General features: G+C 52.6%; 2 protein-coding genes across 15 annotated transcripts in view; one reads left to right on the top strand and one right to left on the bottom strand.

The window, feature by feature from the left end:
- Positions 1-8,320, top strand: part of PPP1R12B (protein phosphatase 1 regulatory subunit 12B) — a 218,258-nt gene extending 209,938 nt beyond the window's left edge. For 7 of the 10 annotated variants that reach the window (XM_053909048.1, XM_053909047.1, XM_053909049.1 and 4 more), the window contains one exon: positions 810-8,320. Coding sequence is in view for 3 of the 10 variants with exons in the window: in XM_019431665.2 (XP_019287210.1) it covers positions 816-902 (87 nt within the window). In the remaining 7 variants the exon portion in view is untranslated. The remainder of the gene's footprint in view (positions 1-809) is intronic. The other 3 variants (XM_019431665.2, XM_019431695.2, XM_019431729.2) reach the window with 1 other exon arrangement.
- Positions 8,321-15,420: 7,100 nt separating this feature from the next.
- Positions 15,421-24,432, bottom strand: part of SYT2 (synaptotagmin 2) — a 103,284-nt gene continuing 94,272 nt past the window's right edge. For all 5 annotated transcript variants that reach the window (XM_019431739.2, XM_019431763.2, XM_053909058.1 and 2 more), the window contains exons 3-9: positions 23,934-24,100; positions 22,464-22,583; positions 21,827-21,994; positions 21,289-21,456; positions 19,841-19,958; positions 18,774-18,907; positions 15,421-16,658 (exon numbers count right to left, since the gene is read on the bottom strand). In XM_019431739.2, the coding sequence (XP_019287284.1) occupies positions 16,452-16,658; positions 18,774-18,907; positions 19,841-19,958; positions 21,289-21,456; positions 21,827-21,994; positions 22,464-22,583; positions 23,934-24,100 (1,082 nt within the window). In that variant the 3' untranslated portion in view covers positions 15,421-16,451. The remainder of the gene's footprint in view (positions 16,659-18,773; positions 18,908-19,840; positions 19,959-21,288; positions 21,457-21,826; positions 21,995-22,463; positions 22,584-23,933; positions 24,101-24,432) is intronic.

Raw genomic sequence — 24,432 nt, 5'->3', positions numbered from 1 at the left:
GAATTGAAACCTCTATTCCCCCATCCCCCAAAGCACCTGTTTCCTGGATTTGTAACACGAATTCCCTAAAATTGCTAGTAAGGCACCCTGGTATCCCTTGGTAACTACCACTGGGGAGCTTTGGGCAAGGATTATTAAACATATACCCACCACTCATTGTGCTTCACAGCTCTGTGGTGGCCAAATCTGTAAGCCCCCTGGGTTTAGTGGTTGAAAGTGGATACGTGTAGTATGACCAGCGAGAATTTTGGTGGCTTTTATCACAGAAGGCACTAGAAGGAGGACCTTAAATCATCCTGTGGGTGTGACAGAAAGCTGAGTTGTGCCCCCTCTCCCCTGCATTCCTATTTTTGATGGGGTGTGAAGCAGTGTCTGTCTTTGACTCTTTTAGTTGACCCAATGCTCCTTTCTAAATTTCTTCCCTGTGCCCCTAGCAGCTCACTTTGGCATTCTCCCCAGTTTCTCCAGACTTGAAGTGAGTTCAAGGGCACGAACCAATGAAAACAGTTACTGACTCAGGAGAATGAAAGGATACATGGTGCGGAACATGAAGCCTGCATACAAAGAAATAAGATACTGCTAAATATGCTAGTTCAAAAGATGGAGGGGCTGTGGTCTCCCTTAATACGAGCATTACCAACTCAATAAGTAGGAAGATTCAGGGGAAGTTCATCCCCGGGAGAAGGCATGGGGACACTTCACTGTATCAGCTGCCTCCAAAGGCCCCGCCCACTGGGCTGGCCTGGTCTGGTCAGGGAGGGCAGAGGAGTTGATCATGCCAAGCTCTAACACACCTTTCCCTCTGTCACCTACAGGTGTTAACAGAACTGAAATCCGACAACCAGAGGCTGAAAGATGAAAATGGTGCCCTCATCAGAGTCATCAGCAAACTGTCCAAATAGACTAGGCTCCAGATTTAGGAGGGATAGGACGGCATTTGCTGCCCCCATGCCTCTTTTCCAGCCATTGTCTTCCAACCAAAAGAAGTGAATGTTTTGGTGGAAGGACCACTTCTTTCTGCCCCTCTTCCAGTCACCTTCTCTGCACTGTACATTTCCTCTGCACTCTCAGTGCCCTGTTCCTCCTATACCCCCACCCCCTGAGTTTTATGACAGTTTTAATTGAAGCATGATTGTGATAATTGGAGCCATTCGAGCCATCTGGAGAAGGCCTTGGGGAGTACACCAGGCTCAGCTGTGGACCCCAACTTCCTGCTGCTCAGCTACTTGTCCACATTGGATTTGGTCCAAACACGTAAGGCCTCTACCCAAACCAGTACCCCACAGCCTTTCACGCTCTTCCAGTGTCCTCTGATATAGGTGAGTCTTATGGTGGCCACTCCAGGATCCTGTCTGGGATGCCAAGAGAAACAGGATGTTGGCAAAATCATCCGACAGCTTCTGGAGCTGTGTTTCCATTAGATTCAAGGTGACAGTGACTCTGCATTGAAGGTCTCTGCTAGTCTTCACCTCAGGAACTGACTTTTCTCTAACTCCTCGCTGGTGTTACTGTTATTTTTTCTATCAACAACCCAGTAACATCCCTGACTAGTCTTAACTCCTACTCCTCCCTCATGCCTCGTCCCCTTCCCCAGGGCTCAGATGACCCTGGCTTCATTTATTCCTTTCCTTTCTATCCTTTTATTTTTCTTTCTGTCTCCCCTCCACCACCTCACCACATGGTGTAAAAGCTAGAACGGAGCATCTGACCTCCCTTGCCTTTGGCCGTTATAGAAAGTCATTTCTCCTGGGGCACTCTGGAGACCAGAAGAATTGCCTTGGTGGCAGCACCACCGGCCTTCTCGCTGAAAAGCCAGACCATGGCATAAATGTCAGCCCACTGTTCTCATCTCCTACATGTTTTCCCTACACAGTGAGTTTCTTTAGTAGAAAATCTGGGCTCTGAACACCCCATTCCGCCTCACCGCCTTTTGACCTTGTTTTCCTCTCTTCACTCTGGCACCTGCTCCTAATGAAAAAGGAAGTCCTCGCAAGGAGGCATGAGAGCTGAGGAGGGTAGATTGATGGGAGGTAGACTAGGGAGTGAAAGCAGGTTGGAAAGACATATGGTATAAAGTAGAGTAGCTGGGGACACTTGCAACCTCGTGACAAAGAAGGTACAAGATGGCAGCCCATCGTGCTGTGATAATGGTGGTGAATGTGACTGTTTCTGGTGGCTAGATTTAGGGGAGAGACCTTTGTTTCCTTAGAAGCCAGCAGGAACAATGACTTCTTAACAGAGGTTGAAAGTGATGAGATCCTTCCAACCCATTCATGAGAGTCATGGAATCTTTGGCAAAGCCCAGAGATCGTATGATGGAGCTTTCCATTGTTGTGTCACAGGGACCCCCCCCCCACACACACACACATACCACGGTCAGGTGTTCCCTGGTGGCTGTGCACTTAATCCTTGGAAGTTGGGCAACTCTGATAACCAGAAAGTTTTTCCTAACATGAGTTAAGGTCTGCCTGTGGATTCTCCACGTTGTCCAGTACTGCCCTTTGATGTGACAACCCTTCAGATATGTGGAGGCGGGGATCTCCCCTTAACCTTACTTCCAGCTGATGTTTCCCCAGTCCTTTGGGGCACTCCCCACATGGCATACTTTTCCTGTCTGTCACATCTCGTCTGTCGTCTCTTGGAAAAAAACAGCCTTTTAAAATATGCCCAGACCTGGACAGATACTCCATTAGCACAAAATTAAACCATTGGTCCTTGGTGATGACCCAATATTAATACTCAACGTATTTGCTCTTTATCGGTATTCTCCCTTGGTTCGTTTATTTTGAGTGTGCAAGTCATTTAAATTCTCCTCATTTTAGAGCTGCCCGTGATATTCAGCGCTTTGAGTGATCCATTCTCTTAACATATACTACCTCTGTCCATTTTTTATTTCTTTCCAGAAAATGACAATATAGTTCTCCATGGCTCTTTGAAACATTACATGCTCTTTAAACCAGAGGCTATAATTCAAGATCCTAATTCCAAAATAGGAAATATGTCTCCCCTGGCAAAACCCCATTTTTAGAGTATACAGAAGTCTCTCTTCCATTTCCAACTATTTTCCAAGAGAAGCTGCTACTGATTAGGATTTTGTATGATCATGGGAGCGCTGTGCACTCAGTTCTCAGGGAATGCTAAATTAGAGTAAAATGTTTCCTCGCTTCCACTATAAACATCTCCTTCATTCTAGGGAGAGGGGAAATCAACACAAGGTGTTGAGTAATTGGTTCTCCTGGCACATCCTGGACGTTGGGCAAGGGATGGGGGTGGTTGCTGCCTCTTTCTCAGAAAAAGAATTATTAGGAAAACATTTTGACCCTCTTCCGTTAGATAGACAGGGTAAAGGGGGTTACAGAGAGTTCCCTCAGATCTGTTTGTGTCTTTCAAAAGCGTGGGACAGAGTCTAAAAACTCTTAGGGTGGTGTTATGCCCCTGCTGCTTCACACAGCCCTTTCACATTAAAGATGCCTTTTCTTGCCAGAAAAGTTTTCCTTGTGATGAAAAATTAACAAGCTTCTCAATCTCAGGAATATTGAATTCTATGGCCAAGAGCTCATGAAAGTGTAAACCACGCTAGGTAATTTCAGGCACTCTCTCCTATGCAATTAATTTTATTAGACAGATAGACTCTGAATTCTGGTCCCTTTCCAGAAAATAAAACACCCTTTCTTCACAGTTGGATTGACTGGAAGCCCCAGGAGTGATGGTTAGAGACCTAATGACCAGCTGTGCACCCTGGGTGCCAGCCACAGCAGGCCTCCCTTCTCTTGTGCTGTTGGTCTCTCTGGTGGCCACAGAACTTCTGTCCTCAACCTGCTGGTTTGGATGCCCATGAGCACCCCAGATAGCTCAAAGCTGCATGAATACTGCCGGTCTGGCCAACAATTTGGGGCCCGGCTGTGTCACTTTAGTCTTTACATGAAATATCAGAATGAGGAGGAGAAGGTTCTCAGTACAGCTTTATATCCTCTGTTCTCATTAATTTGATATTTTTCAAAACCAAGCCACACCTTTGGGAGTAATGGTTTGGCCATTCCAGAGATTCTCTGGCTGAAGTTTCACTGCCTTGCCTATTTGTCTTTCAAGGGCTGCTTATTCTTTTCCAGATAGCTCTTGGGCATGATGGCCTCTGACCCCAGTCCCGGTCTCTAGTGCAACAGGGTTATGCAAATCTTGGGGTGTTGCCTTGAAAGAATCTAAAGAATAGACCTGCCCTGGGCTTATTCAGTGCACTGAATTCTCTTTTGGGCAGTCTCACTTGATATTTCCTGGAACCTCCCTGCCGTGTCCTATCCAACAGCAGGATGTGTTCTCTTCTCTTCTGGGCCTTCCTGTCCCCCATTCCATGTTTGAGACCAAGATGCATGCATTGCTGTCTGAGGCCACTGGTGGAAGGAGGCTTCAGATCTCTGGTTTGGATCATTTCACATGCTTTCCCTGCCCAAAACAAAACGTGCTTATTGGGCAGTTCCAAGAAGGCTGAAACCCCACGTATCAGCCTATGAATCCCACAAAAATGTGTGTGAACTGTCTTGCTATCAGGGGCTTTTAACTGAGCCAGAGATGAGAAAAGAAACTCTCAAGGCCATGCAATTGGTTCGGTCTCTGGATTTCTGGCCCCAGTGCAGCCTCTCCTCACCAAACAGACAGATACACTGCCTCCCCTCCGAGAATGGCCAGCGTTTCAGCCCCGGCCGCTGGCACAGGAGAAGGTCCTGGCGACGTGGGTGCCCTCTGTGTGCGGTGGTGGGTGCAAGGTGAGCAGAAGCGGCATGGACATGAGAGAACTATTTAATGTGTTGTCAGCTATTCGGCCTCCAGGCTGCTTTGCACCACAAAAGGGAAAGTGTGTAAAGGATTCGGCAACTGAGCCAATAGGCAGGGGGGACACCTAATTCCACCCCACCCAGTGAGCCACCATTTCCACTAGAGCTTAAGGACGTCACACTACATGGACCCCGGCTGGTGTCCTTCTCTTCCAACCATTCTCAGGGGCCATCGTTTGTGCTAACACTGCACCTAACTTTAGACACACAGTTGTCAATTATTGGTGGTCCCTGCCCAAATGTAGGCCCAACTGTAACTGCAGATCTTGGCCTCCATGCTGGTTTTTAAGGCAGATTTCAACCCATCAAAGGATGTGATTCCTCTGACCCAATAAGCAAGACAGCTTTGAGGGCAGAATAAGCCAACATGAAGGGATAAGCCCCTAGGAGTCAGAACATCGGATTCGAGGGCCAACTCTTGGGACCTTGGGAAAGGCACCTTCCCTGTCTGCAAATGGCAGTGGGACTGATAATCCTTGAGATCCCTTCTAGGCTTCAGATTCTGTGATTTGTTTACACCTAGGAATTTCAGAATATTTCTTACACTCAGAATTTTTGCTCTTTCCAAGGGCAAAAATTCTTGGTTTCTTCTGGATTCAAACTGTTTTAACATCGGCAAGTCAAGGTTGGCTTCTCATCCTTGTTAGAAAGTGAATTTAATACTGAGGGTAATTGAATGGTGTTGGCAATTGCTTTTCCTCCTAATGGCTGGGTAAGAATATTAAAACCTGCAGAGGTGGAAATTGGAGCTCATGGGGAAATGGATACAAAGCAATTTGTTGCAGGCAGCCTTTGGACAAATTGTTTTAATAGGAAATAGAGCTGCTCCTTCATAGATTTCCTCCACCTACCTTTCCTCCACCTTCTCGAATGTGGTCTACGTGGCCGTTCGCATCCAAAGAGCAGACATTGCCTTTCTGCTTAGCACCAGCTTGCTCATAGTCTTAAATTCTGCCCTGTAGCAGCAAGAGAATTTTCCTCAGTGAGAACCTCAGCCTTTAGTTCTGTTGAGCTCCTCTGGATTCTGGACTAGAAGTAGGAGGTTCCAGTGCTGTTCACGATGGTCCTTCCTTTAAGCAGGTCTGCAGGAGCACTCTACCAGGGCAGTAAAAGCTTTAGACCCTAAGTCCACACAGCCATATTGCATAGAACAGCACTCAGCCCTGACAAGCCTCCTGCAGGACCGGGTGTGAGCAGAGTGGAAGGACAGAGACCCTGAAAAGGGAGGTGGCCATGAGCTGCAGTGGGAAGGTGGGAAGAAGGCAGAACAAAGAGCAGCGTGGAGGCCGCCAGCCCCAGAGGAAGGGGTCACTGAGCCGTGGAGCCGCATGCAGGGGAATGAGTGCTGGCTCTCTGGTGCCCTCATCCTTTGGCCCCCAGCGGAGCACAGATTTTAATCAGCTTCCCTAATGGGTATCGACATTGCCTGGGAGCAGCGGACCCTATCAGGGAACAGCTATTGATCGCTTGTGTTCTGATTAGATTGGAAAACAGATCAACTTCGCTGCTGCCCAGGAACTGTTATTGTCACAGCTACTCGGGAAGGAGGTGGTCTCTGGGGACGGAGAAAAACCAAATCGAGAATCTTGACTAGCCTGCCAACGACTACAGGGGAAGAGACGCATTCACTTGTCCTTTGAGATTTGTGGGTGAGCGTCAAATTGTACCTAGTGTGGCTTGCAACCCAGTGTCCCGGAAGCCCCTCAGGAAGAACTGTAATAAGAGGCTGTGTTTACAGACAGGCACCACCGATGAGTGACGAATTGACGAATGATCTTACCTAAAGAGGTTTAACAATTTGGAGAGCACTCTGGCTTCCAGCCTGTGTGCATACACATGCACATTTGCTAGCACAGAGCTTTCAGAAGGAAGTCTGGCATATTCTTGATGAACCAGTTTTATCCAAGTGTATTGTCCTGTTCATTCTTTTTATTTTATATTTTGCTTTCCCCCTGCCGTTCCAGTCCCCTAAAGGACTTCTCCCTGAGCCATTCTCCCATCTGCTTATCATTTTGGACTGTGATTCTTCCAGAGTGATACTTTCCGTTATTTCTCCAAATTTCCCCCTCGCGCTTCCAATAAACTTCTTGGGGGTCCCCTTAAAGTAACATGAGGGTGCTCTTATGTCCTTCTCCCCCCCCCCCCCCGGGAAAACATACCATTCACCCTTCCTCTCTCATCTTCCTCCATTCTTTGTTCTTTGCTTTTCTCACTTGGCGCTGATGGTACTTAGGGGAGGAGGTTTTCCACAAATCAGCCATGATTCCTGGAGGAGTTCCATACGCCAACAACTACCACCACCACCACCCTCTTCTAGTTTCAGAGGTCCCTGGCTGTGCCAATGGCCTCTCGGAAATGAGGTTTGAATGGCGGGCCTGTTCGACTTCTCCACAGACTGGCCAGAGAGACCATGGGTAGCCGTGTCTAGTTTTTGTTCTGAGAGTTTTGACTATTTCCAGCTAGAGACAGAGTGTCTTCTCAGAAGAAAACTTCAGCCCATTGCTGCCTTGCAGGAGAAGATTCAGGAAAGGCACAGTGACTGCAGTGAGCCTGTCTGAGCCTCTGAAGTCCCACAAAACCAGAGTTGGGGGATGAGTGCAGATCCTGAACAGGGACATGTGATGTCAGCATTTACTAGACTCTCACCTTAACATATCTGACCTTGCCTTTTCTCCCTCCCACACCACTGAAGCCTGGGACAGATCCCAGTGTGTCCTCTGGTGAAGAAGGCCAAATAATGAGCCATTAGAGGAAGAAGGACGTAGGGGCTCAAGCACAGAACACCAGCAGGGGTAGGAGAGGGTTCTGGAAGGATGCACAAATCCACAATAACTCTGCTTCTAGTTCGTGTCCCTTGAGCCCTTGAACGATCGGGCCTGCCACCTAGCTGGCACCTAAGTAGGGCCATCATCTCCCTGAAGAGGGAGGGAACACGTTTTGCCCATGCACTCCCTGCTCTCGGAGAATGTACGGACTTACGCCATTCAGACTCAGCCTTTGTCTTTATGGCTTCCCTCCCTCCGTTCTTCCTCTGCCTTGACCTTGATCAGATAGGGGCGAGAAGAGCTTATAAGAACCGCTCTGGGGTCTTCATGCCTCTCCCATTTTCAGGGTTGAATTTTGTGTCTTCTCCACTCACTCCACTCTTTACTCCCGACCTCACTTCCACCGCAGTTCAAGCGCCAGAAGTAACGTTTCCAGCTGAGTTGTGTGGATTAATTTCAGTCCCTTGTAAATACACCTGGGGCGGGCTAGGGGCATTTAGGGAGGGGAGCCAGATTCGCTTTGTGAATTGAATGTATTTTTATGCAATTTTGAGTGGCCTTTCAACCCTGAGATGAATGATTTTGTTTTACTGGTTGTTATTATATAGTATTATTAAGTATTCTGTGTTTGAAAGTTTGGGAATAATAATATTCACATCTATATGATGCCTGTAAACACAACCATATTTATAAATGAGTAAATAAAACCGTGTTTTAACTTTGTGACTACGTCTCCACAATTCAGGAAATGGGTTTATAGAATCTCCCATCTGGGGCAGCCCCTTCCAATACTTGGGGGCTTCCCCCTCCTGCCTCTGTCCCAGGAAGAGCCGCAAGTGAATCACTGTCCTTGAGAGCAGGGTCTCTGGAGTCGGGCCCAGGAAAAGCCTAGATTGGAGGTTCAAAAGAACCATTAGAAGAAATCAAGATTCCCAGTGTCGAGTGACTAGAAATACGGTTATTTCTTTGAAGAGAGCAAGGCTCACTGACAGGTGTGGAGGCAGGCTAGATGGACACTATTGTCCTCTTGCGAATGGACAAAAGAGGGCTAGAGAGGCGGTAGCTTTCTTGGGCTCCTGGAGGTCTCCCGGCTCTCACCCTTAGCTCTCTGCCATATACATAATGGCCCTCCCTAGGTCGCTGTTTGACTCAAAAGAGCCAAAACCACTCTGTAGCTTCAGACTACAAAGGTAGCTAACTTGGGGGTTATCGGAGGTTAAATCCAAGCTCCCAACAAAGGAGCCATGCGCAGGGAGGAGGCTGCTCAGGCCCACTGGCAGCCTTGGCAGGTGGGAGGCCAGGTCCGACCTCGCTCGGCCAACGTTCGGGTCTGGTTTCTCCATCCAGCAAGCCCTGCCTCTGGCTCTCTCAGCCCTGTGCATTCTGCCAAGCAGAAATCCCTGGTCACTGACTTGGCGCAAGCACAGGGAGTCGGGGAGGAAAGATTCTTTTCCCTTGCTGTCACCCAGCTGCTTGTAGCCCAAGCAGCAACAGAACAAACACACATGATGTCATGGTTGAAGAGTTCAGACCTGCCCTGGGGCCCGAAACAGAGGCAAAGCAGCGCGTGTGATGCGAGGGCCTTCTAAACAGCAAGTGTCCTTTCTCTTTCTGGATTCCCACCCCCACCCCACCCCCCCCCACCCCACCCCTGCTGGACCTGCTGAGGTAGGCAGAGCCGGAGTATCCCCTAGCGGCCAAGTGGTCCAGTCTTCTGCAGAGGGGACGAGCCCACGGTGGAGAGCTCACGTTCTCAGGAGAGTCGCCTTGGACAAATCCCCAGTCCCTGGGCTGAGCAGGCTCCTGCCCCTCACCTTACCGGGCCACCCAGCCTACCCTGCTCAGGAACTAAAGCAGCAAGACCAGATCTGTGCCTGGACCTTACCGGCCAGCCCCAGCCTGGGCCTTACCGGCCAGCCCCAGCCTGGGCCCGGAGGCCCCATTCCCACCTGGCTGTCGTTACACAGAGCTGGGATCTCAGCCTGGGCTAAGCTCACAAAATGGCAGAGGCTCGCCGGTCTTCAAGACCAGGAGACAGGGCCACGGGCTGTAGAGGGAACTGAGGAAGGAACTTAAACCCTTTCCGGTTCTTGGGGGCGTGGTGAGCCTGTGTAAAACCTTGAGAGACTTGTTTTGGGGACTGAAACTTCATTCTGTTTTTAAAAACAGGAACTGAACTACTGAACTAGGCAGAGTTATATGAGTGAAAACGGGACTGCTGCGTCCTCATTCTTGATAACTGGACACTCTGCAAAACAGATTTTCCTGGGGCGCCTGGGTGGCTCAGTCGGTTAAGCGTCCGACTTCCGCTCAGGTCATGACCTCACGGTTTGTGAGTTCGAGCCCCGCGCCGGGCTCTGTGCTGACAGCTCAGAGCCTGGAGCCTGCTTCCGATTCCATGTCTCCCTCTCTCTCTGCCCCTCCCCTGCTCACGCTCACACTCTCTCTTTCAAAAATAAACACATTAAAAAAAGACATTCTCACTCTTCAAACTCCCCTTCCCCAGGCCCAGCTTCCTTGTGTAGTGCTCAGACTGTGGCTGTTCCCCAAGCCCAACCCCCATGGAAAGAAATCAAGGGCCTGGTCCATCCCTCAACCTCCCACAATGCATTCCCCAGCACCACAGTCCTGCCCCCAGAAAGCTGTCGTGAGGGTATGTGTGCCCCACCACCCATCATGGGGTGCGTCCCCGAGAAGAGAATGGGTCTCAGGCCTCTTGTACTGCTTCCCCGAAGGAAGATGCTGGGCTAGAGGCCAGACCCTCACCCTCACCCACCCTCATGAGGCAGCTCCTGCCTGCCCCCTCCCCCCAGCCCAGCAAAAACTAGAGACAGCCCCCACCCCCAGGTTTCTTTCAGCTCATTTCTTTAATAAGGAGACGCAGCTCATTACAAAATAACAATTTGACAAGAGATCGGACAAGAACAGAGTCCACATAAGGGGGGGTGTGGAGAGCATTGCCAAGCATGGGGCGGGGACGGTGGCGGGGGGGGGTGGGGGGAGGGCAGGGCTATACATGAGTCCTTCCTATGAAGACAAAGGCAGGGTTCCTGGTGGGGCCAATGCATTCCAGGGGTGACCTGGGGCAGTCTGCCCACCCTGGTTTTGAAGTTTTCAGATCCCTGGGATTTCAGAAAGCAGCAAATCCAGTCCTTAGATGGGGAGGAGTCAGGGCAGAACTTCTAGTCAGGCTTCTTTGAAGAGGGTCCTCCTCGAGTCCTGATGGCTGAGGAGGGCTGGATGGAGAGACCCCCTCCCCGGCCCCACGCACACTTCTCTGCCACCTCCCCAGGCCAGATCCCCTCAATTCTTGCCTGCATTGTGGGTGTGGACAGTGGGAGGGTCCCGGAGAGAGCCAGAAAGAGGTTAGACACTTCGTCCCTCCACCCCTCCAAGCTCCTGATCCCAGCCCACCCGGAGATGGTCCCCAGCGCAAAGATCCCTGGGGCTTCTGCGCGCTCGAGCATACCCAGTCACCTCGCAGCCTTTGGCCTTGTCCTCCTCCTGTTCTCGTCTCTCTTCTTCCTCGTGCTTACTAGTCGCCATGCCTGAGGCCTCCTGGCATTATTCCCACGAGTTGTCTGCCCTCATCGGCACCCCGGGGGCCGGGAGCTGCACGTCCCTCTCAGCACCTCTTACCACTGGGTGCTCCTGGCTGGGGCTGCCCTGGGGAGCTGACAGGAGGGTCTGGGGGGGCCAGACCTGCCCACCACTCTCAAAGGAGCCCTGGCAACCCTCAGCTGCCCACTCTGGGGCGCTCTCTGTCAGCCTGCAGGAGGGGACACGGCGGGAAGGGCATAACCCACGGCGTTCTCCAGTGTCACCCCAAGAGACCCTCCTCCCTCGCCACCCACACACCCCGACCCCGCGGTGTCACGTACGCAGGGCTGGGTCTGTCAAAGCCAGATGGTAATGGGAACCCGAGCCGCTGACTAGCTGCTCCTGAAAACCCTGGTTGCCTCCTCGGTGCCCTTAGGAAAGTTACCCAAAACTATGGCGTCCCCACCACTGCCCTGTCCACGTGCAGGGGGGGAAATGGAGTTGGACTGTCAAACCCAGGTGGAGGGAGCCTGCTCGGGCAGGGCCAGGTGGGACGTTTCCTAGGGTCCTGCCGGAACCCCCGGACACCATCCGTCCTCATGACGTGGGGCTGAGAGAGCAGGAGGGGTGACAACAGGTGAGCCCTTCACAAGTGTTCTGTGGGGAGCCAGTCAGAGGGACACGGGGGGCTCCTGGGAGGAACCGAGGGCGGTCTCCAGCAGGAGGCCCCCTTTATGGCTTTTCAGTTAATTCAAACAGTGGGAGGAAGGGGCACACCACACACACACACACACGCAGGACACGGAAGCCACCGGGACACCAGACACCCGGCTGGACACGGTGCACGGTACACGGAGGGTCAGCTCTGCAGGCGGATGTGCGGCAGGCAGTGGGGACGGACGGGACTTCAGGGCACCGGTGGTTGTCCCACGTCCCTGAAGGCAGGGCTGGTGCCAGAGCCGGAAGCCGACTCCCCACCACCGCCGACAGCTCCCACTAGGGGATTCCCGATGGGGTGAGACCGGGTGGGGCTTGGGGACAAAGACTTTACGTGACATAAAATCGAAGGGGCAGCCTCAACGAGTGGTGTGAAATGGGTCTGAGGTCAGGGGTTAGGGGTTAGGGGTTAGGGGCACGGCCATGCGGCTATTTACAGAAAGAGACATGCATGTTGAGTAGACAAGACTCGGTTCATATGTTTATAGGTCACTATTGTCTTTTATAGATAACTAAATGCACACGGAAGGGGTCAGATGAGGCTCGAATGGCTTCAGAAGGGTCTTGTTTTGTTGTCGCTTGAAAAATAAAGAATATTCGTGTGTCTTCAAGTCACAGTGTCCCCTTCTCAATGTTGCAGCTCGAAAAGCAGTAAGATCCTTGGTGACCAGTCTCTGGCCCCCTGGGACTGAGGGGGGGGGGGAGCAGAGGGGACAAGTGGTCATAGAATAGGGGTGCCAGATAAAACACAGGACGGCCAGTTGCATTTGAACCCCGGGTAAACAACACATCACTTTTGGCGTAGTATGTCCCAAATTCTGCCTAGGCCATACTTAGCCTTAAAATTATTTTCTGTTTACCCGAAATTCAAATTTAACTGGGTATCTTGTATTTTTGTTTGCCCAATCTGACAACCATGTCATGGGGCTCTGGGCCACCAAGACCAGGCCTTGGGACCCTTCGCTGCCTGCCACCACACAGGGTCGGAGACAGGGTCCCCGACCAGCCTGAGGTAGGAAGGGGGAGGGTAGAAGGAACAGAGTGGAGGGTGGGAGGGCAGGTTTTGGCTTGATTTCTTCCTACCTTTACGGGGCGGGGGGGGGGGGGGGGGGGGAACGGGACACCAAAAGACAGCCTCTCTCTCTATATGGTTGGGTGAGACCGAGAGTTAGCATACATTAAAAGATCATGGAATCTCTCACTTCCGACCCCAGCGGAGTTTCTTAACCTCTCTGCTCACCCACCACCACCCCGCTGCATGGAGGCAGGTTTGTCAGGGAGCTGGTTTTACCCACAGGAGGGACTGAGGCAACCCCTCTCTTCTCTCTCGCTGAAGCCCTGGGCCAGCAAAATCATCCCAAACTGATTCTGCAGAAACACAACCATGTATGGTTGCCTGGGAAGCAAAAAAAAGATCATCACCTGAGACTGTGCTCTAATCCCTGCTGTCCCGTCCTCCACCTGAGGGACCCCTGCAAAGTCATTTCTCGTCCATGCCAAGCATCTGCTTGCTCAGTCTGGAGCTTCCCGAGGGTTCTCTACCCGGCTTTCCCCAGGCCTCAGCTTCCACTTTCAAAGACCAACAATCTGCCTATGGCTCTGGCGGAGTTAGTTTCCCTTCTGGGATGATTATTCAAGGAGAAAGAAGCCCGAGTTTTCTGGCTTCACCCCATTTCTGGGTGGGATTGGGTTTGAGTCTTTGTGGTCTCAGTCCCTTTGGAAAAAAATCTCTTCTACGCTATTTCCTGCCTGGAATAGACGGGAAACTCATAACCACAGAGGCCTCCAGAACCCTTCTCTAATCAAACCCTAGCTCCTAATTAGGGCCTACAGCCCACCCTAACGTCTCCAGAAATAAACCTGCGTGGCAATGAGGGTTCAGAATGATGCTCCAGAGTTAGAGTAACATCAGCCCTCAGGTGTAGAAAACTCACGACTCTAAGTTTACCTGCCTAGTTCATGGAGCTGGATAGATGCCTTGACTAGGATGGCTCATTTGGGCCAAGCACCCATCTCAGGACCAGCCAGAACCTAGGTGGGGTGCAGGGGTGGGGGAATGATTGCCCACACACAGGTCTCGCCCTGGCTCTAAACCAATGCCAACAACACTCAGTCTCTCAGCAACCTGTCCCCACCTGCTCACTAGAGGTGGGCCCAGAGTAACAAAATGCAGCCCCTGTCTCTTGGCACCCACACCACCTAGGGGTGCCCACCATTTCTTTTCCTCCCCATCAGGAGAGTGGCAAATCTCGGGCTCTGGAAGGGCTGAATCAGGTTCATGGGCTGAGAAGAATCTCAGGCGGTAGGAAGCCCATCGGGAAAGGGCAAAAGAATGAAGGTAAGGAAAACAAGATGGACAATCCTCTGAGCAAGGTTTGTGGGATATGGTGGGGAGAGAGACCCTGAGAAAGCACCAAAACCTCACAGCTCTGGAGACTGGAGAAGAGCCCAGTGACTCCTGATGCCCATAGCAGGACATCCTACTCTGCAGTCAGCTGGGTTCTGAAGGCACCCCATTTTCCTACAACTCTCTACCAGGACCACAACTCTGGTCCCGAGGACCAAAGCTCATAGTCCTTGTCAGAGTCTTACCTTCTCATCATTAAGTACACACCCAAACTCACACAGGCTCCAGTAAAATACGACCTCCCATGTGCCAAGGGCCACTAGCAAGAAGGAGAAGGGTCTCTGAGAGATGGGCAAGGTTCAGCCCTGCTTCCCAGTCTGTTTCTGGCGGAGGTGTTCCCTGATTCCTTGCTCTAATCAAAACACATGGCACAGCAGAAACAAAAAAAAAAAACCCATTTCCTTTCTTTTAATAAAATAAAAAGATGCTCTGGACCCTCAAACCCTGAGTCTCTCTAACACTGTCCGTCTGTCTCAGGTACCTATAGAAAACTGAGGTGGTCCAGATGGGACAGGACAGGAAGTGCTGCCATTTTTGCTGGGAAAGAGAGAGATCCCCAAGCTTTGGGGAAGCTATGAGTATTCTGTGGTGAAGAAATGGCAAGGGCCTGAGGGCTTCATGGATAGAAGAGAGAGGCTGAAGGAAGGGAGGCAAGGGTGGGAGAAAGGGGTGAAAGGAAGTGGTGCTGGCCTTAGGTCATGTGGGACCTGACTCTCCTGCCCAGGCTGAAGGTTTGGAAGGAGGCTCAGTGCAAACTTGACTGACATATATATGGCTTTTTATCAATGCTGGGGACAAAAGGTGAAGAGGGAAAGGGACACAACCGAGCGTGGGGTAGAAACCCCGGCAGGTGTCCTCCACCACCCATTTGGAATGGATGTCCTGCTTCTTGGCATTCATAGAGAGACGCCTCCCCAAGGAATAGTAGGATGGGGCCTCCCCACAGGTCTCCCTGGGCCACGTCAGCCACCCACAAACTATCTGGCATGGAAGGCAGAGGAGTGGGAGCTGGGGGGCACGGATCTCAGCACCCCCACCTATCTCATCCGGGAAATCTCTGCCATCTCTCCACCATCCTCCCCCTTCTTACCTGGACCTCAGGGGGACAAGAATTCAAACCTTCTTTTTAGAGTCTCTGGCTCTGTACAGAAAAGTCTTCAGATAGTGTTGCTCCACTTAGATTAAAAGAGAAAACAGAAGCAAAAGCATGATGGGGAAAAAATGCAAATGAACCGCACAGCTTATATTCTGGAAAGGGAGAAAGCATCTGTGTTTCCCACTGGAAGGGGGTAAAGAAGATCCAGGAGTTTCATTTGGTCTTTCTAGGTAATGGGTCTTCTTTCTTCATAGTTTGACGTTAACTGTCAACAACAGTGAGGTCCCAGGACTGATGGTCCCTGTTAGAGTCTAACCAATCTAGTGAATAGTTCATGTCCACGAATGTCCCAGAAACCACACTTGTGGGGAAACAAGGCCTGACGAGAGGAAGTCTATGACGGCATCAGGTTTTTGGTCCTAGTTCTGGACAAGTCCAGTCTCCACATCTTGCCTCCCAAATAGCCACCCACAAAGAGTATGGGAGCTTCTGGCACCCGACCGGGATTCTGAGCCCTCTCCACGAGCTGACGGAAGATCTCCCACTTAGACAGTGGACATCTCTTCACTTCAGGGTCCCCGAAGAGCCTTCTCTTCCCACACAACTTCGCTGTCCGTGGTTCATCCCAGGAATGCAGAGAGATGCTCCAACACGCACACACACACACACACACACACACACACATCATAGGCCACTGTGTTGCCTTCCCTGTCAGGAAACAGGATGTGCTGCCGTTTTGTTGGTCCAGAACACTCAAAACACAGGAAGTGCTGTGACTTTCTGCTGAAAGAGGGCCTCACTCAGGGTGAGGTTTAAGTGAAGCTTTGAAAGAGTGAGAGGGACACGTGACAGGGCATGCAGCAAGGACAGCTCCTGGGACGATGAAAAGAGCCAGGCTTCTCTTTCACCTGTTAGGGGACTCTCCTCACACAGCCACCAGAGGGAAGTCGGTCTTTCAAAAGAGATAAAGGAAGGAAAAACAAGGACACGACCACAAACAAATGAGAAAGAAAACCTCTAAGGTTGCATAACTGAGGTATTGATAGCTCTGGATCTTGTCAGTGTCCATAACGGCGCGGGATCCCGGCCGCTGCTGCCTACTTGTTCTTGCCCAGAAGCGCGTCCACCTCTTCCTCGGGCTTGAGGGAGTGCCACTGGGCGATGGGCCTCCGGGGGTTGGCCAGCATGTCAGACCAGTGCCGCAGCTCTGTGCCCGTGGCGTTGCTGCCCACGAAGATCTTGCCAATGGCTTCGTTCTTGCCCAGCTTGTCGTAGTCCAGCACAGTGACCACCACCTGGACTTTCTGCGGGGAAACAGAGGAGGGAGGGAGGGAGTCGGCAGGTGGAAACGCACGATCCCGTGGCCAAACTTCTCCTCCTCTATCCTCTACTCCAAATGCCCCGCAAGGAGAGGCCTCCCAGGGCGGCTTGCTTCTACCTCTGAACTTACTTCCAAGACTGAACTTAAAGGGGGGCGAAGGCTGCACGTTCTGGAAACAGCCTTTCTCCCTACCAGTAGGCACTTACCCAGCATGTGCTGTGCCCCAGCCACTGTTGAGTGCCTGGAAGTGGAGGGCGGTGAAGACAAGGGAAGAGGGGTACTTCACCTTAACGAAAGCAGCAGACCCATACTCAGAAATTTACAACACAAAGTGATGCAGGTTCTGCTAGAGAGGTAAGCACAAGGTACTACGGGAACTCAGACGAGGCGACAGTCCTCCTCGGGTCGATCGAGAAAGGCTTCGCCAAGGAGGTGACATAGAAACTGGGAGGTGAAGGCTGAGGACTTCTCTAGGCAGAGAGAGAAGAGAACCCCAAGAAGCAAGAGGAGCCTGGGCGGAGGCATAGAAACAGAAGTGTGCACTTGGTATCTTGGAAACAGAAGAAGTTCAGAGTCACTGAGGTTGAGTGTGAGAACAACCAGGCAGGAAATAGGGTCAGCAGGGTGGGCTGTGCAGGGTGGGGTCAGCTAAGGAGTGTGCCTTTTGTTCTTCAGGCAAGCAACAGGGAGCTCCCAAAGACTCCTGGGAGGAGCGGCATGGATATTTCAGGAAGAGACCCCTCACATCGAGGCGGGAGATTCACTGGAGGAGGACGGGGACTGACAGGTGGGGAGGCCGGCCGGGGGCCGAGGGGGGAGCTGTGGGGGCTGGGTAGTGAATGCCTGAACCAAGGGGGGGCGGTGGGAATGGAAGCAGGGGCCAGGCTGGAGAGGCACTGAAGGGAGAGAATCAAAAGGACTTGGTGGTCAGTTGGACTGGCCGAGGTGACACTCGGGACCTTTATTCATCCTGCTCCACAGCCCACTCAGGCTACTCAAGCTCAACCTTTAGGACCAAGCTTGTCCAGGAAGCCTCACCTGTTTCAATGGCCTGTCCCTGCTCCCCCTCGCGAGTGTGACGCCCTCGAGAGCAAGGACCATGTTTTCTGCACATGCTTCTCCAGCACCTAGCCAGTTCCTAGGGAGGCGCTTAGGGAATGCTCAGCAAAGCATGTTGGGTAAATGAGAAAGGCAAAAGGGTAGGGGGTCTAAGATGATGCCGAGGTTTGTCACTTGAAAAGAGAATGCAGACGAAGCAGGTTTGGGGTGTGGGCGGGGGAAGGGGAAGGGGTTTGGGGAAGATCATTATGTTGGCTTTTGGCGTGTCGAACTTGAAACTCCTGGCCAGTACACTTGATGTCTATCTTAAGTTTTCCACAAGGACTTCTCGTGGTCTAACATTATCGTTGAGATTCCCTTGACACCTTCGCCTCCCAGTCCTGGGGGCGGGGGGGGGGGGGGCAGGGAGGGAGAGGAAGGGAGGAGGGAGCAGCTCACTCCAAAGAGGGAGGGACCAAGACTCCAAGAGGATCCAGCACTCTGCGATTCCAGATGGCTCGGTGGGTGTCTGGTCCTGCCACATTCAGATCTCACTCATGCCCCCTCATGGTGAAAAACAGACCTCACCTCCAACACTTACCGAGCTTGCTGGTAGGAGGAAGGAAGGAGACAGTAGAGAAGGGAAGGATGGAGGGGAAGAGGAGAGAGGAAGGGGGCAGAGGGGTACCTGGGAGCAGACCCAGGGGGCAGCAGAAGTGGGAGAAGGCTGGCCAAGGCAGGAAGCAGCTGCACCAGGAGGAGCGGGAAGAGGCCGAGGCTATACCCCTACCTCCCCGGCAGCTCCAACCCCACAGGCCCACTGAACGCCCGTGTACGTCGCAGTTCCCAAGGAATGATGGGTAGCATGGCTTGGAGTGGTTCTTGTTCGTCTCAGAAAAGGGGGAAGCCCTTTCTGGCAGGGGCCCCGGGAAGGAGGACCCAGGACGGCACCATGAGAGTCAGAGCCCTTCCCACCAGGGCGAGCGAGGTGGCTCGAGGCGTCTGGGTGAGTTCCCTCATGCTCCCACTGCTGTGCCCCCAGGCCCGAAAACCCGAGCACCTGAATCTGCTCGAAGGGGATCTCAAAGCTGAAGGACTCGTTGAAGTAGGGGTTCAGGGTCTTCTTCTTCACCGTCGTCTTCTTCTTCTTGAGCCTCTTCCCATTCTGCATCAGGTGGATCTTCACGTAGGGGTCTGTGCAGGGAGAATCCCGGCCCCGGAAAGGCACCCTTAGTGCCCCACCCTCCCACCGAACGTACTTGCCCGCCTAGAGCACCCACCCCACCAAGGCCAGGCACCCAGCAAGCCCTAACGCGTGGGCCGCTGAGTCCAAAAGCAGCAGAGTGAGCGTCCAGTTCAGGGGCGGCAAAAAGGTTTCACTTCAAGGACCACCTCGGGCTGATTGGTTGTGGCCTCGTGTAACGCCTGGAGCATTACACTGGGGACATTCCTGAGACTAAGTAAGGCCTTGTCTAGAAAGAGCGAGGGGGTCGCTTGGTGATATCTGTCCTACGCAGGGGACAGAGGAGTGCTGAAGGCACCACACACATCTGCCATCCCCGATTCAATCCAATCCTCCTGACCTCGCAGATGAGCAACCGAGGCTCACAGAAGTGACGTGATGTGCCCCCAGTCACACAGCGGATCAGTGACAGAGCCGGCAGCCAGCCCCACCAGTTGAAGCCCAGGCACAGGCCTGATTCTCGGGAAAATGCGTGCTCCGCTGTCCCACCAGAACCCTGTGCTGTGGGCTGGCCCCGCTCCGTGTGCTCCCCCACCCCCCGTGTCCCCTTCCAGGGTAGGGCCAGCAGAGCGCCTTCCGGAGAAGTGTTCCGGACTGTGACACGTGACAGAGGCAAGCTTTCCTACACAAGTTTCTCTGGTCCTTCCCTCCATGGCTTATACTGCCCAGCAGCTCAGAGTGGGGGCAGGGGACCCGTGGAGAAAGGAGGGAAAGTCAGACATCTCCGGCTCCACAGTCCTGCGCTCAGACCCACAGCTGCTCGGAGATATTCTCTGTATCCCAGGGCCGGAAAGTGCTCTTACAACAGGTATGTGAACAGAAAACTCAGGCCAGTGACCGGCTCACTGGTGCCACCCAATGGCAGCCAGGAGTTCTGCATGTACCTGAAAGGCCACCTACGTCCATCTTCTTCAGGTTCTTGGCCTCCAGGATACAGACAGTGAGCTTCCCAGCCGTGGGCACGTAGCGCAGGGAGGTGCAGATGTCGCCCAACTTCTCTGGCTGTCCAGGGGGAAGAGCAGGACCCAGGGTCATCTTAGCCAGCCCACTGCCTCTAGCACGGCCGACCCCCATCTTGTCAAGACTAGCAAGGCGGTGGTGTATCTCCAGCCCTCTCAGTCCCCAGCCCCCACATCTGTGATGTTGGAGAAGGTCGCAGGGCCTCCTGCTGCAGTTCAACAAAGCCCCTGAGAGTGATGCTGCAGGAGCCACGCCCTTAGGAGTGAGGGGAGCAGAGTACAGGCTGTGGGCAGGAATGTGCGAGTGATGTCTGGGTGGATCTGGACACACGCGGGGCATGGTCGGGCTCCCACCCCAGGCCGAGGGGAGATGGAAAGGAGGCTGGGGTGTGGGCATGGTACCCAAGGGTTCGTTTCCAAGGACAGTGGGAAAGTGAGTATCTCGGAAGCCTTCCTCCCTGATTATTCCCAACCCTTTCGATAGCCCCCTGTCGACCATTTCACTCGCAGTGTGACCTGTGGTCTTCAAAGCACAGTGTGTCCCTTCTCTTATGTGCTGTCAGTGCAACACCTTCATGGAGACAAGGCAAGGGTTCTTTGTGACCAGTGAGACTCCCACAAAGTCCCACAACAATTTAGCACTGGGGGCAGGACGAAACCTGCTGGACTCCTGGTTTCTAAGAGCTCTGCCCACATCACGCCAGAGTCAAGCTTCTCAGAGACCAGGTCGCTCAGGCCAATATCCCGGCTCGAGTGTGCCAGCCCTGCTTTCACACAGCATGAGCCCCAAGGTAAGAAAGGGTGTCTTCAGCGTCCCTTCTCGCCCCCTCCGTTACCACCTGGTACTGAGCTGGCCACACAGCAGGGGCTTGGCCAAGACACATGACCGATGCTTGGAAGGAGCAGTGGCTAAAATGGAATATTTGGCACACAGTAGGTGCCCAATAAGTGTTGGGTAAGTGCTTGAAGCCGTAGCAGTTGTTGGGAGGACAAGCCCCCATGCTGAGAATCTTTTAAAATAAATGTGGGCTTTCCTTGTGGGTAAACTGAGGCACGAAGTCATAAACCGGTGGCCCTAAGTGACAGCAGAAACTTAGGAGTAAAAATAATAATGGTGTTCTCCTTTACTTGAACACCTACTGGATGCCAGGTGCATTACAGAGAGAAGTTAATTCTCATCTGCAAAAACACTACAGGAGACAATCCAGATCTAAAGAGATTAAGCGATGTGCCCAGGGTCACACAGGTGGGGTTGTGGAGCTAGGGTCCTAACCCAGTTCACCCAACTCTAAAGCCTATCATCTCCGTCGTGCCAATAGGTGGTGGCCCAGGTGGGCAGCCACACTTATCTTCCACATGGTCTCTGCTCTCACCTCTTCCTTCTCCCCGCCCTGCAGGTCTCTCCACTCCTCGATGGGCTGGCCAAGGTCCACGGTGTTCATAGGCACCTTAACCTCGCCAATGATGTCATGTTTGGAGAAGCGGTCAAAGTCGTAGATGGCCATCACCAGGGTTTTGCCTCCTAGCTCCTGGTATGGCACCTGAAGGGCACAAGCAAGATCAGACAGGGGTCAAAGCCAACTCATGCACCTCCAGAGGCTTCTGTGGGCAGATCCTTTGGTTAGAGCTCTGTTCCTACTACCCTGCAGGACTCCTGGTGAGTCTGTAGAGACAGAGAGAAGACCTCAGGCTCTGGGGGAGCAGAGTGGATGGAGGGAGGGGAATGTCCCAGTCCTACAGGAGGCTGAGCAGTGACCTCACACATAAGCCCACAGTCCAGCCCGCCATTGTTCCAGCCTGAGCTCATTCCAGGGCCTTAGCCACAGCTAAGAACCAAGGAAAGGTCTGTAGAACTCCCAGCAGAATTGGGATCAGAGAGGGACGTGGCATTACCCTTCCAGCCCACATCACCTTGAAGGTGAAGGTTTCATTGAAGGCAGGGTTCAATGTCTTCCGATGGACTTTGGTCTCATATTTCTTCTTCTTATCTGGAAGAAGGAAGACTTTGACATAAGGGTCTGAGGTGCCTCCCATGTCCAGGGCGGGCAATTCAGCAGCCTGCAGAACGCCGACGGTAAGCTGTGGAGAGAGTGAGGGTGGGCCTTGAGTCTCAGGACTGCTCTAACACCAGCCCTGGCCCTAGACCCAGCACCCACCAACTCCCCCACCACCACCACCAGAGGCGGGCAGCTGGGGAGGTGGGAACAGGCTGGTGCTAGAGAGCAAGACTGGTCTCCATCTCCACCCCCAGGAATCTGGAATGACATCAGGAGAAGCAGTAGCTTAAAGGGCCACTGATTTGCCCAAGGTTGGTGGATGCCAATCTGGGCCGGGGAACCTTCTCTAGAGCAGGCTGGTGGCCAAGGCAGAGTCAATGTTCAGGGGTACCTGCCTGCGGTTTCCAGCCCACCCCACTCCATGGAAAGGAGGAATGCCTATGGGCCAAAGTGGGGGTGAGGGCTGTGGAAGTGTGGAGCTGTTTCTATCTCCCTCCCACCCAGCCCTTTTGTCCCATCCCCCACTTTGCCGCCAAGCCCCACCCTCACACCTGGTTGGCCTGGAAATCATAGTCCAGGGAAAACTGCAGTTTTCCCAGATTCTCTGGCTCTTTCTCCTCCTCTCCTTCACCTTCTCCCTCAGTCAGGCCTGTCTCTGCATCGTCGTCATCCTGTGAAGGCTGGAGGAAAGGAGGGGCGAGTTAAGAGAGAATGGAGCCACGTGGCCTGGCGCAGGGGCATCAGGAAGCCAGCCCATCTGTGCAGATCCTGACTCAGAGCTGGTGCGGGGCAACAGGAAGGAATGTGGCACTGTGCAGGGGGCTTGATTCTGCACAGCCCCTCAAAGTCCCCAGACAGCCCCTCAGAACCCCAGACCGTGTCTGGAAGACCCAGTTCTGGTTTTGGTGTGCCTCTCTCCCTTCAAGACACAGTGTTATGAGACCAGGTGCTGCACCAATGCTCTAGACTTCTTGAGGTGGGGGAGGGGTGCTTCCCTTGTTAGCTCCTCCCCAAAAGTTCCCCCAGCTCAGGCCCCACCCATTCTAGGCAAGACTTACCAGGAGTGCATTCCAGGAATTCAGGAGCAGGGTGAGTCCCCAGAGGTAAGAAGAGAAGGAAGAAAGTGATGTAAGAAAACATCCTACATCTCAGACCAGCCCCTGAAGTCACAGCCACCTGGTGAGACCAGGTCGGGCTACACCCAGATCGTTCTTGGAGGTCCCCCTTCCCTGACTTTGCACTGCAGGCTTCAGGCACACACACACACACACACACACACACACACACGCACACACAGCACTCAAAGGCCATTTTAATCTCTGGCTGACTTCTTGAGATCAGACCCTTCCTGCCATCCTCCATATTGATTCCTTGAGCAAGAGACTTCTCCTAGTCACTCTCAGAACAGATGTGGGCAAAAGAGAAGCACAGAGAAGCCTTTGTAAACTTAAACATTAAGAAGGAAGCACTTGGGTTTATCAAAGGACTTTTCCAGGCCGATTAACACCCCCAAAACAGGGGTAAATAAACCAAATTATTACATGACAAGAGATGGATTCCCCTTGGCCCTGGTCTTGGGGCCTCAGGACCATTCTTTTACCCCATCCGATTCCCCACCCACCCCAACCAAGTAGGTGCCTCCAGTGAGATTTTGTCCTCTAGTCTCTGGCAGGAAAACACAGGGTCACTCCCATGGTGACTTTCTGGCAGGTTGGAGGGGCTCTCTTTCCAACATTTTGTCCCAATAGCCTCTTTGGCGGGGGAGTCAATATATTATGCTCTTCCTCTGTCTTTTCAAGGATGCATCCATGATCACACATGAAAAAGTCCCCCCTTTCCACTGTGGGATGGGTAGACAACATTTTACCAGAGATGTAGCCAATAGGGAGGGTCATGTGGCATTCTAAGGAGGGAAGCCGGTTTGGCTGTAGAACAGCCCAGAAGCCTTTGCTTCACCTTTCAGCACCTGGAATGCCTGGGCTGGGCCCCTCTCAGTTCCCCCCACCACTGTCTTCTCCTACCTGGCCCCCTTTCATGTCCTTCATATTCATGGCATTCTTCATGCCCTTGCCCTTCTCCTTCTTGTTCTTCTTCTTCTTACAGCAGCACTTCTTACAGATACAGAAGCAGCAGGTGAGGAGCAGGAGGCCAGCGACCACAGCAATGGCGATCAGTGCCCAGGGTGGTACTGCCCACAGAGAGGACCCCAGAAGTCAGCAGTGCTCTGCCTTATAGTCCCTGACCCCAAAGCATCAGCAAAAATGGGGAGAGAGATGAACCCCAATGTCCACACTCCACATTTTTTAACCACACACCCATGAGTGATTTACATGCAACTTGCCTATACTTTGCATGCCTTTTCGTTAATACTTGCTCTCTCCTGAGCCTACCGTCCTTATGAATACAGCCTACTAACTGAGAGATAGCGGTCAGGTGTATAACAAGGAAGAACGTCAATTTGGCTCTATTGGGTTTTGACTCATTTGATCTACGGAAAACTGGCTTCTATTGGAAAGAATG

This window comes from Panthera pardus, unplaced genomic scaffold (genome assembly GCF_024362965.1).
Source record: "Panthera pardus isolate Hobbes unplaced genomic scaffold, ASM2436296v1 HiC_scaffold_21, whole genome shotgun sequence".
Classification (NCBI taxonomy): Eukaryota; Metazoa; Chordata; class Mammalia; order Carnivora; family Felidae; genus Panthera; species Panthera pardus.
The sequence above is the reverse complement of the archived record's forward strand: the minus strand, read 5'-3'. Positions and strand labels throughout refer to the sequence as shown.